Here is an 11,598-nt window from a genome sequence, read left to right as displayed (position 1 = left end):
GTCTAGGTCTAGGTCTAGGTCTAGGTCTAGGACCAGGTCCAGGTCTAGGTCTCGGTCTAGGTCTAGGTCTAGGTCCAGGTCTAGGTCTAGGTCTAGGTCTAGGTCCAGGTCTAGGTCTAGGTCTAGGTCTAGGTCTAGGTCTAGGTCTAGGTCTAGGACCAGGTCTAGGTCTAGGACCAGGACCAGGTCCAGGTCCAGGTCTAGGTCTAGGTCTAGGTCTAGGTCTAGGACCAGGTCTAGGTCTAGGTCTAGGTCTAGGTCTAGGTCTAGGTCTAGGTCTAGGACCAGGTCTAGGTCTAGGTCTAGGTCTAGGACCAGGTCCAGGTCTAGGTCTAGGTCCAGGTCCAGGTCTAGGTCTAGGTCTAGGTCTGGGTCTGGGTCTGGGTCTAGGTCTAGGTCTAGGTCTAGGTCTAGGTCTGGGTCTGGGTCTGGGTCTAGGTCTAGGTCTAGGTCTAGGACCAGGTCTAGGTCTAGGTCTAGGTCTGGGTCTAGGTCTAGGTCTAGGTCTAGGACCAGGTCTAGGTCTAGGACCAGGTCTAGGACCAGGACCAGGTCTAGGTCTGGGTCTAGGTCTAGGTCTAGGACCAGGACCAGGACCAGGTCTAGGTCTAGGTCTAGGTCTAGGTCTAGGACCAGGTCTAGGTCTAGGTCTAGGTCTAGGACCAGGACCAGGTCTAGGTCTGGGTCTAGGTCTAGGTCTAGGACCAGGACCAGGACCAGGTCTAGGTCTAGGTCTGGGTCTAGGACCAGGTCTAGGTCTAGGTCTGGGTCTAGGACCAGGTCTAGGTCTAGGACCAGGACCAGGTCTAGGTCTAGGACCAGGTATAGGTCTAGGTCTAGGACCAGGTCTGGGTCTGGGTCTAGGTCTAGGTCTAGGACCAGGACCAGGACCAGGTCTAGGTCTAGGTCTAGGTCTAGGACCAGGACCAGGTCTAGGTCTGGGTCTAAGTCTAGGTCTAGGACCAGGACCAGGACCAGGTCTAGGTCTAGGTCTGGGTCTAGGACCAGGTCTGGGTCTGGGTCTAGGTCTAGGTCTAGGACCAGGACCAGGACCAGGTCTAGGTCTAGGTCTAGGTCTAGGACCAGGACCAGGTCTAGGTCTGGGTCTAGGTCTAGGTCTAGGACCAGGACCAGGTCTAGGTCTAGGTCTAGGTCTAGGTCTAGGACCAGGACCAGGTCTAGGTCTAGGTCTAGGTCTAGGTCTAGGACCAGGTCCAGGTCTAGGTCTAGGTCTAGGTCTAGGTCTAGGTCCAGGTCTAGGTCTAGGTCTAGGTCTAGGACCAGGACCAGGACCAGGTCTAGGTCTAGGTCTAGGTCTAGGTCTAGGACCAGGTCCAGGTCCAGGTCTAGGTCTAGGTCTAGGACCAGGACCAGGTCTAGGTCTGGGTCTAGGTCTAGGTCTAGGACCAGGACCAGGACCAGGTCTAGGTCTAGGTCTGGGTCTAGGACCAGGTCTAGGTCTGGGTCTAGGACCAGGTCTAGGTCTAGGACCAGGACCAGGTCTAGGTCTAGGACCAGGTCTAGGTCTAGGTCTAGGACCAGGTCTGGGTCTGGGTCTAGGTCTAGGACCAGGTCTGGGTCTGGGTCTAGGTCTAGGTCTAGGACCAGGTCTAGGTCTAGGTCTAGGACCAGGTCTAGGTCTAGGACCAGGACCAGGTCTAGGTCTAGGTCTAGGTCTAGGTCTAGGTCTAGGACCAGGTCTGGGTCTGGTCTAGGTGTAGGTCTAGGTCTGGGTCTGGGTCTAGGTCTAGGTCTAGGACCAGGACCAGGACCAGGTCTAGGTCTAGGTCTAGGTCTAGGACCAGGACCAGGTCTAGGTTTGGGTCTAGGTCTAGGTCTAGGACCAGGACCAGGACCAGGTCTAGGTCTAGGTCTGGGTCTAGGACCAGGTCTAGGTCTAGGTCTGGGTCTAGGACCAGGTCTGGGTCTGGGTCTAGGTCTAGGTCTAGGACCAGGACCAGGACCAGGTCTAGGTCTAGGTCTAGGTCTAGGTCTAGGTCCAGGTCTAGGTCTAGGTCTAGGTCTAGGTCTAGGACCAGGACCAGGACCAGGTCTAGGTCTAGGTCTAGGTCTAGGTCTAGGACCAGGTCCAGGTCCAGGTCTAGGTCTAGGTCTAGGTCTAGGTCCAGGTCTAGGTCTAGGTCTAGGTCTAGGACCAGGTCCAGGTCTAGGTCTAGGTCCAGGTCTAGGTCTAGGTCTGGGTCTAGGTCTGGGTCTAGGACCAGGACCAGGTCTAGGTCTAGGTCTAAGTCTAGGACCAGGTCCAGGTCTAGGTCTAGGTCTAGGTCTAGGTCTAGGACCAGGTCCAGGTCTGGGTCTAGGACCAGGTCCAGGTCTAGGTCTAGGTCTAGGACCAGGTCCAGGTCTAGGTCTAGGTCTAGGTCTAGGTCTAGGACCAGGTCTAGGTCTAGGTCTAGGTCTAGGTCTAGGACCAGGTCTAGGTCTAGGTCTAGGTCTAGGTCTAGGACCAGGTCCAGGTCCAGGTCTAGGTCTAGGTCTAGGTCTAGGACCAGGTCTAGGTCTAGGTCTAGGTCTAGGTCTAGGACCAGGACCAGGACCAGGTCTAGGTCTAGGACCAGGACCAGGACCAGGACCAGGACCAGGACCAGGACCAGGTCTAGGTCTAGGTCCTGGTCCGGGTCCGGGGTCTAGGTCTAGGTCTAGGTCTAGGTCTAGGACCAGGTCCAGGTCTAGGTCTAGGTCTAGGTCTAGGTCTAGGTCTAGGTCTAGGACCAGGACCAGGACCAGGACCAGGTCTAGGTCCAGGTCTAGGTCTAGGACCAGGTCCAGGTCCAGGTCTAGGTCTAGGTCTAGGTCTAGGTCTAGGTCTAGGACCAGGACTAGGACCAGGACCAGGACCAGGTCTAGGTCTAGGACCAGGACCAGGTCTAGGACCAGGTCTAGGTCCAGGTCTAGGTCTAGGACCAGGTCCAGGTCTAGGTCTAGGTCTAGGTCCAGGTCTAGGTCTAGGTCTAGGTCTAGGTCTAGGTCTAGGACCAGGACCAGGACCAGGTCTAGGTCTAGGTCTAGGTCTAGGACCAGGACCAGGACCAGGACCAGGACCAGGTCTAGGTCTAGGTCTAGGTCTAGGTCTAGGTCTAGGTCTAGGTCTAGGTCTAGGTCTAGGACCAGGTCTAGGTCTAGGTCTAGGTCTAGGACCAGGACCAGGTCCAGGTCTAGGTCTAGGTCTAGGACCAGGACCAGGTCTAGGTCTAGGACCAGGTCCAGGTCTAGGTCTAGGTCTAGGACCAGGACCAGGTCTAGGTCTAGGTCTAGGTCTAGGTCTAGGTCTAGGACCAGGACCAGGACCAGGACCAGGTCTAGGTCTAGGTCTAGGTCTAGGTCTAGGTCTAGGTCTAGGTCTAGGTCTAGGTCTAGGACCAGGTCTAGGTCTAGGTCTAGGTCTAGGACCAGGACCAGGACCAGGACCAGGTCTAGGTCCAGGCTGCTGTTGCACTGTTGACTCATGTGTTGTGTTTATATTTAGTTTCCAAACCCTCTTCTAATCAGATTAAGGATCTAAACTCTGGACCGGATTTCTAAAAGTTTTCCCTTCCCACATCATTTCCTCTGAAGTTTTATTTCTGGATTCCTCCCGTGGACCAGAACGCTGCTTTTCTTTTCTCAGCGTGTGGATACAGTAAGCACTGAGCAGAGAGGAAATATTTATATTTATTCTTGGTGGCCGGGGGGGGGGGGGGGGGGGGGGGGGGGGGTCCACCTCATCGTCCCAAACACAGTGAGAGAGACGAACGGATTTCCTGATGTTACATATTAGAAAGTGAAGGAATTGGAAAGAAAAATATCTATCTATCTATCTATCTATCTATCTATCTATCTATCTATCTATCTATCTATCTATCTATCTATCTATCGTTCTATCTATCTATCTATCTATCTATCTATCTATCTATCTATCTATCTATCTATCTATCTATCTATCTATCTATCTATCGCTCCATCTATCTTTCTATCTATCTCTTTCCTTATTTTTCTTTCTTTCTTTCTTTCTTTCTTTCTACCCTCTCTGCAACTTTTTACTTCTTGCTTTCTTTCTTTCTACCGCATCTATGTACCTCTTTCTATCTATCCATCCCCCTCTTTCTTTCTTTCTTTCTTTCTATCAACCCCTTATCTCTGTCTTTTTTACTTCTTTCTTCCTTACTGTACTACCCCTCTCTCTGTCCCTTTCATTCTGTCTACCACTCTCTTTCTTTCTTTCTTTCTTTCTTTCTTTCTTTCTTTCTTTCTTTCTTTCTTTCACATGCAATATTTCAACAGTTTCTTCTACCTTTTTTTAACATTTTCTTCAGCTTATTCAGCATTTCTTCAGCAATGGCGTTCAGCTGCTTTCAGCATTCACACGCATTTCCTGATGGAAATGCTTCTTTTTCTAGTACAGCATTCACACTATTGTTGTTCCTCGCCGCCATTTTCTTTATACTCATTCTTACAACTTCCGCTCTTTTTCTGCAACTAACTAGTCCTTCATACTTTGTGCTATTTTAACAATTTTTACATCAAAATGTGCAGCTTTTTCTGGACAGGTGTGCTATGACTTTTCTCTTTTCAACTATTCATACTTTTTCAAATATTCAAATAGTTCAGATTTTTTTGTCCCATAGAGAATACATTGAAACAGTCTTCAAACTCTTCCAATCTTCTTACTTCTTTGAACCTCTAAAACTTCAGCATACTTTCTCGACTTTTAAACTGTAGACAAACTTTTAAACAATTTTAATCAATCAATCAATCAATCAATCAATCAATCAATCAATCAATCAATCAATCAATCAATCAATCAATCAATCAATCAATCAATCAATCAATCAATCAATCTACAGTATCTACACAGGATGTTCATATCCATGTATGGTTTCCGTGTCAGTTTTGGTGGTTTGTTTTCCTTCTTTTTCCAGATTTTCTTTCTTTTTTCACTGTATTTTATTTTTAAAAAGTCAGTTAAACTATTTGAAATAAACCAATCAAGTCTCTGTTTCTGGTTCTGGTCCTGGTTCAGTGGTTCTGGTTCTGTGTTTCTGTGTTTCTGTGGAAGCGACCGGACTCACATGGTGAAGTTGGAGATGAAGGCGGAGGAGGGCAGGTCCACCTCGAAGGCCGCCTCCTTGACGACGGGGAGCTGGTTCCACACGGAGCTCTGGACCGAGGTGACGGCGTAACGAGACACCACGGAGCAGCGCACATGGTAGTCTGTCACCTTCAGCTGTCACACAACACACACACACAAACACACAAACACAAACACACAACAACTGGATCAGTGAAGGAGGAACGGCCACAGAGACCAGAGTCTTCATCACCTCTGGGTCCAGTTGTTCAAAGGTTTAATCTGGGTAAAAATTTTCTTTTTTTTCTATCCATCTTAATTTTATCCCAGTTGTTCAAAGCAAAGTAGGATTGGATCAGTCTGATCCAGATCCAGACTTTTCAAGATTACCAAATCCAGATACTGAGTGCTCTGTAGGTGGGAATCAGTATGTTTATTTGAAAACAGAGTGTATTTGTTGTTTTCTGAGCTCTTTGTTGTTTCTTCAATGTCTTTTAAACAGCTAGACTCCATCTGGTTGGGCTGTTAAAATCTTTGGCTGTTTAAAAGGACACTGAAGAAACAACAGACTCCATCTGGTTGGGCTGTTAAAATACATTTAAAAAAGCAAATATACAGGACATTAGTGAAATTGTGAATATTTCCCCATGTGTTTCAAATTCAAACTTCAAATTTCATTAAATTCAGTTTGGGGAAAAGTTTTTCAGTTGTAGAATATTCAAAAGTTAACTTTATTTACTAATCACTGTTATGGTTTAAAAATTAGGTGCAGCATATAAATCAATAATGTTTATATACTACATTATAAATATTGTTTATTTGACCAGTTTGGATTTGATTTAAATCCCATGTTGTTCCTGAATCCACCCAACTTTGATCAAAGTTTTCCCAATTCTACTAAAAAGTTTTGATCAACACAACTGTGGGTTTGATGAAAACCAAGACTGGATCATGTGATCTGATCCAATCTCAGAACCCATTTTTGGTTTTGAAACTACACATTTTCAAGATTTGATCCGATCCATGATCCAAAATCCAATTTTACCTTTGAACAACTGCCTCACGTGATCCAGTCTTGGTTTTCATCTGGATCAGTTCTGTGTTGATCAAAAACTTTTTAAAAGAATTGGGAAAACTTTGATCGAGAACATCAGGATTATTCTGATCCAGCAGTTTGGTGGATTCGGGAACAACATGGGATTTAAATTAAATTCAAACTGGTCAAATAAACATTAATAATTGCACCTGATTTTTAAACCATTACAGTGATAAAGTAAATAAAGTAAACTTTTGATCATTCCACGAATGAAGAACTTTGAAACACATGGAAATACTGTATATGCACAATGTATTTGACTAATGTATTGTATTGTATATTTGCTTTTTTTATTACAGTAATTAAACAGCCAGACCAGATCGGATGAAGTCTGGCTGTTTAAAAGACATTGAAGAAACAAGAAAGAGCAGAGAAAACAACACAAACACAGTGTGAGTGTCTCCATGCTGCTGTTCTAACCTGTTGTTTACAGACCTATCAGCCTTCAGTCACATTTAACACTCATTTTCTGGATCTTATCATCTAGAAGAGTTTCTATCTGGATCAGACCGATCCGATCCAACTGAGCTCTGAACAACTGGAATAAAAGTAAAGATGGACGACATGATCCTGGGTGAAGAAACAAGGGATTTCAAAACCCGGTCCAGATTAAACCTTTTGAACAACGTCACCCTGAGTTAAACCGGTTTGGATCCAGAGACGTGAACCTTAAACCTCACAGCGAACTGCTCTGATTGGTTGTCCTTGTGTTTCTCTGAGGAGGAGGAGGAGGAAGAGGAGGAGGAGGAGGAGGAGGAGGAGGAAGAGGAAGAGGAGGAGGAGGAGGAAGAGGAGCCACATCAGCCGCTGCAACTCGCTGCTATTTAGGAAAAGCTGTGGTCTGAGCTGCACAGACTGAACGACTGTCGGAGCAAACTGAGGGGAAACCACAGAGGAGCTACTGATGACATATAGGCTAAAATGACTGTTAAAGGGACAGTTCAACATTTAGTCAGATCCTCCTCTCTCCATAACCCCTATAATAGTCATAGCAGTAGGTTCATCACCTTTAATTATCGGTGCATGTTGTTTTGAGATGGGTCCAGGTCCCCTGTCCCTCATCAAACTCATCAAATACACAATCCAACAACTCCACAACACTCTGGTGGACAAGTTGTGACCTGCACATTCACCACGCTATGAGATAATAACATATGAAGCAAATACTCTGAACTACTTTCTCTTCTGAAATCCCTCCGCCCAGCAGCCGTGTCTGGAATGTAGTTCCGGCTGTATTTCCCTCTAAAACAACTCTGTGTGGTAACGTTGTGTTATTATCTCATAGCGTGGTGAATGTGCAGCTCACAACTTGTCCACCAGAGCGTTGTGGAGTTGTTGGATTGTGTATTTGATGAGTTTGATGAGGGACAGGGGACCTGGACCGTTCACTGAGCAGTTCACATCTCTGCCCCGCCCATCTCAAAACAACATGCACCGATAATTAAAGGTGATGAACCTACTGCTGTGACTATAGGGGTTATGGTGAGAGGAGGATCTGACTGAATGTTGAACTGTCCCTTTAAAGCGACTTTAAAGGGACAGTTTGTGTGTTTTCTCTGCCTCTCATTGAGGGTGTTGTTGTTAGTCGTCTGACTGCTGGCCTTCGTCGTCTTTGTAAAACAGAAGATTTTCATTCATTCTTCAGGTCAGGTTGGAGGCTACAGGCCGAGGCTAGCTGGTTAGCATGCTAACGTCAGTAGCTGAAAAGTTCCTACAGGTGTTGGTGAGAAAAAGAATAAAAGTGAATGCCTTCCTTAAATCTGTATCAACCGGGAAGCGATGAAAGGAAAGCAGTTCATCAGACTCCCAACGTTTGTACGGCTGCAGCCCGGGACGCAGGTTTGTTTACCCACCCCGAGTCATGATGTATGATGTAACATGAAAACTTTGTTGATACTAATTAAAAACTCCATTTTAACTCTGAACTCCCCAGGTGTGGTGTCTCTAACCCTCCTCTCCTCCATGTGCATATGTTTCCAGCTGTTTTCCAAGCTGGCCAGCTTAATGGGAGGACTGGGTGGCAGACTGGTTCATGGGAAGGGAAGGCATGCACTGCAAAAACTCAAAATCTTTCCAAGAATATTTGTCTTATTTCTTGTCAAAATGTCTCAATTTTAGTCAAAACTAATCTCTTCCCACTTAAAATAAGACTCATCACCTAAAAATGAACTTGTTTCAAACTAATTTTCACTTGAAATAAGTAGAAAAATTTGTCAGTGAAAGTAAGTTGTTTTGTGTTTGTAATAAGAAAGAAAAACTTGCTCAGATTTTTCTACTTATTTTAAGTGAAAATCTACTTGAAAAAAGTAAAAATTGTCTAAAAACAAGCTGCTTTTTAATGCGATGAGTCTTATTTTAAGTAGAATGAGATTTGTTTTGACTATAAATTACATTCTAACTAGAAATAAGACAAATATTCTTGGTAAGATATTGAGTTTTTGCAGTGCAGAGCCTCTGGAACTAGTTACAAGTCATTGGTTTAAGCAGCACTAGGACTCTGGAGCTGGAGCTATAAGGGACACATCCTGCACAGTTCCTCTTTAAACTTCATCCTCAATCATCAAACACAAACTCACCACTGGCTTCGTTGGTTTGCTCTGACGTCTCACTCTCTGAAAGAAGAAGAAAGAAACAAGACGACAAGTCAAACCAAGTGTGAAACATTTAATCAGAGTCCAGCGACATATTGTGACGTCCAGGTTCAGAATGATTCCTTTTTATATTTTTTATTTTATTTTTGAAGTCACCTCACAATGGGACTATGTGAAAGCCGGGTCAGGACTGTGAATCAAAGCCATTCATGAATGGAGGGGAAGTGGAACTGGAAATAAATGCTCTGACTGTACGGCGGCGGCTGAAGGTGCACCGCTCGGCCTCCGATGTTAATTCTGCACACAAGTCGCTGCTGTGTCAACACATTACCACATATCCTGGTCGCTCACTGCTGGGAATTTAACATAAACAAATAGGTTTTTTAAGAGTGGAAACCCTTTATAGGTGCGTCGTGCACACACAGATCGTATCGTTTACATTAACAACAGCAGGAGGTGAAACGTTGAGCTGTGTGAGGTTTGGACCGGAGCAGGAAACATGGTTCTGGTTCTGGTTCTGGTCTCAAAACGACTTCACACAGAGGAAAAGTTCCTCTAGGATCTGCTGCTGCTCATCTTTTAGTATTTACATTATAAATTAAGTTCTGTGTTACACTGCAAAAACTCAAATATCTTACCAAGAATATTTGTCTTATTTCTAGTCAAAACAAATCTCATTCTACTTAAAATTAGACCCATCACATTAAAAAGCAGCTTGTTTTTAGACACTTTTTACTTCTTTCAAGCTGATTTTCAATTGAAATAAGTAGAAAAATCTGAAGGTGGAGCAAGTTTTTCTTCCTTATTACAAGCACAAAAAACTTGCTTTCACTGATTATTCTACTTATTTCAAGTGAAAATGTGTTTGAAACAAGTGAAAATGATCTAAAAACAAGTTAAGTTTTAGGTGATGAGTCTTATTTTAAGTGGAAAGAGATTAGTTTTGACTAGAAATGAGACATTTTGACTAGAAATAAGACAAATATTCTTGGTAAGATTTGTTTTTTGCAGTGTACTGTCTAAAAGCATTGAGTAACTGAGCCTCTGGCTCCCTCTACATGGACGTCAGGTATTTCCTGTGGAGTCTTGAGCTTCACGTGTTCATACAGTCTCTCTTTTTTAAAGGACATAATTTTTACTGAAAGGGTTTTTTGTAAATGTGAAAATCCATCTGACTTAGAAAATGTCTGGTAACTTTAAATGTGCAATAACAGGACTAGAAGAGAAGAGTTTAAAAGAGGAGAAAATGAACTTAATCAAAGAGTTTAAAAAACATTTGGAACTGGATAATTCACTTTGATAAAAAGGAGAATCATAAGTTCTGTAGATCACATCACATCAAGAGTATAAAGTATAAACCCTCTGTCCTCAAGCTGTGTGTCTGAGGAAATAAAAGCTCACCTGCAGCAGGACGTCTGCTCCCAGTCGAGCTTCATACTCCAGCGCCAGCGCGTCCTGCAGGCAGACGGAGAAGAAGAAAACTATGATGCAGTGAAGTCTGAGCTTCATGGTGTCAGAGGTCCAGAGGTCCAGAGGGCTCAGGTCTGAAGCTGCAGGTGAAGTCCAGAGGGCTCAGGTTTCTCAGCGGGACTGAAGCTGCAGCTCCTAACACACCTCACATCTCACACCTTCTGTCTCTCCACGGGGCGTCTCTCTCTCTCTCTCTCTCTCTCTCTCTGTCACACACACACACACGCTCAACAACAACACTACGTGGTGAGCAGCAGCGTGAGGCGTCGGTGCTGCTGCTGCTGTTCATACACACTGGAAATTTCACAGTCTGCTGCCACCGAGCTGCTGCTGTTAATGCTGCTGGAGGAGGAGGAGGAGGAGGAGGAGGAGGAGGAGGAGGAGGAGGAGGAGGAGGAGGAGGAGGAGGAGGAGGAGGAAGAGCAGAGATTTAACCCCCGCCCGACTGTTTGTGGAAAGAACCCCTCTACTAAAAACAACCCCCCCCTCCTCCTCCTCTCCTCCTCCTCTCGGCTGTGAGGGAGTGAGTGAGTGAGTGCTGCTCCACTCTCATGTTCGGTCCTTAAAATTGTTCCCAAATGTGAAACTCACAACTTGACAAAGGCCCATTATTACTGAGCTCTCTCTCTCTCTCTCTCTCTCTCTCTGTGTGTCATTTGTTAAATTAATCTCTGGCTTCTCTGTGGGAGAGTTCATCATCATCAACAACAACACTGACTGAGCTGCCGACCCGACACAGACACAATGTTCAGACTGGACTACAAAAACTCTTCCAAAAATCTTTCCAAGAACATTTGTCTTATTTCTAGTCAAAACAAACCTCATTCTACTTAAATCAGAAGTCAGGTGAATGTTTGTGTTAATCTAAGTCTTAAATAGTTGTATCTTCCGACAGCAATCACTTCTATAGAGTGTTTGGTCTGAAACACGGGTCTGTCAGTCACTCTGCTCTGCTCTGAGCCCAGGAGAAAACTTTCCTTGTATCCTACAACCTTTATCCAATGAGGAGAGAGAACGGCATAAAGGGGCAGTCCTCTCTGTGTGTGCAGCCAAGGGATGCGCATGAATGTGGTGACGTAGGGACGAGGACCAATAGATCCATGACGAGGGCGGGGGCTGCTAACTCCATCTGCTGACAGGAAGTTAGACAAAACCACCGCATTGCTTCTGCTTTAAAATAAGACTCATCACATTAAAAAGCAGCTTGTTTTTAGACACTTTTTACTTCTTTCAAACATATTTTCACTTGAAATAAGTTTCTTTTTTGTTACAAGCACAGAAAACTTGCTTTCACTGGCAGATTTTTCTACTTATTTCAATTGAAAATTGGTTGATTTGTGTGAAACAAGTGAAAAATTGTCTACAACAAGTTA

General features: G+C 44.8%; 1 protein-coding gene and 1 pseudogene across 2 annotated transcripts in view; both read right to left on the bottom strand.

Annotated features, from left to right (window-relative positions):
* Positions 1 to 10,264, bottom strand: part of itih6 (inter-alpha-trypsin inhibitor heavy chain family member 6) — a 36,716-nt gene extending 26,452 nt beyond the window's left edge. Inside the window, exons 1-3 of the mRNA XM_085783021.1 lie at positions 10,157 to 10,264; positions 8,741 to 8,776; positions 5,070 to 5,224 (exon numbers count right to left, since the gene is read on the bottom strand). Of these exons, the coding sequence (XP_085639147.1) occupies positions 5,070 to 5,224; positions 8,741 to 8,776; positions 10,157 to 10,264 (299 nt within the window). The remainder of the gene's footprint in view (positions 1 to 5,069; positions 5,225 to 8,740; positions 8,777 to 10,156) is intronic.
* The window catches only part of LOC146985221 (P2Y purinoceptor 1-like), a 254,253-nt pseudogene that overhangs the window by 210,139 nt on the left and 32,516 nt on the right, over positions 1 to 11,598 (bottom strand). The window lies entirely within an intron of this gene.

Source organism: Trachurus japonicus, chromosome 7 (genome assembly GCF_045865225.1).
Source record: "Trachurus japonicus isolate A0001 chromosome 7, Traja_1.0".
NCBI lineage: Eukaryota > Metazoa > Chordata > Actinopteri > Carangiformes > Carangidae > Trachurus > Trachurus japonicus.
The sequence above is the reverse complement of the archived record's forward strand: the minus strand, read 5'-3'. Positions and strand labels throughout refer to the sequence as shown.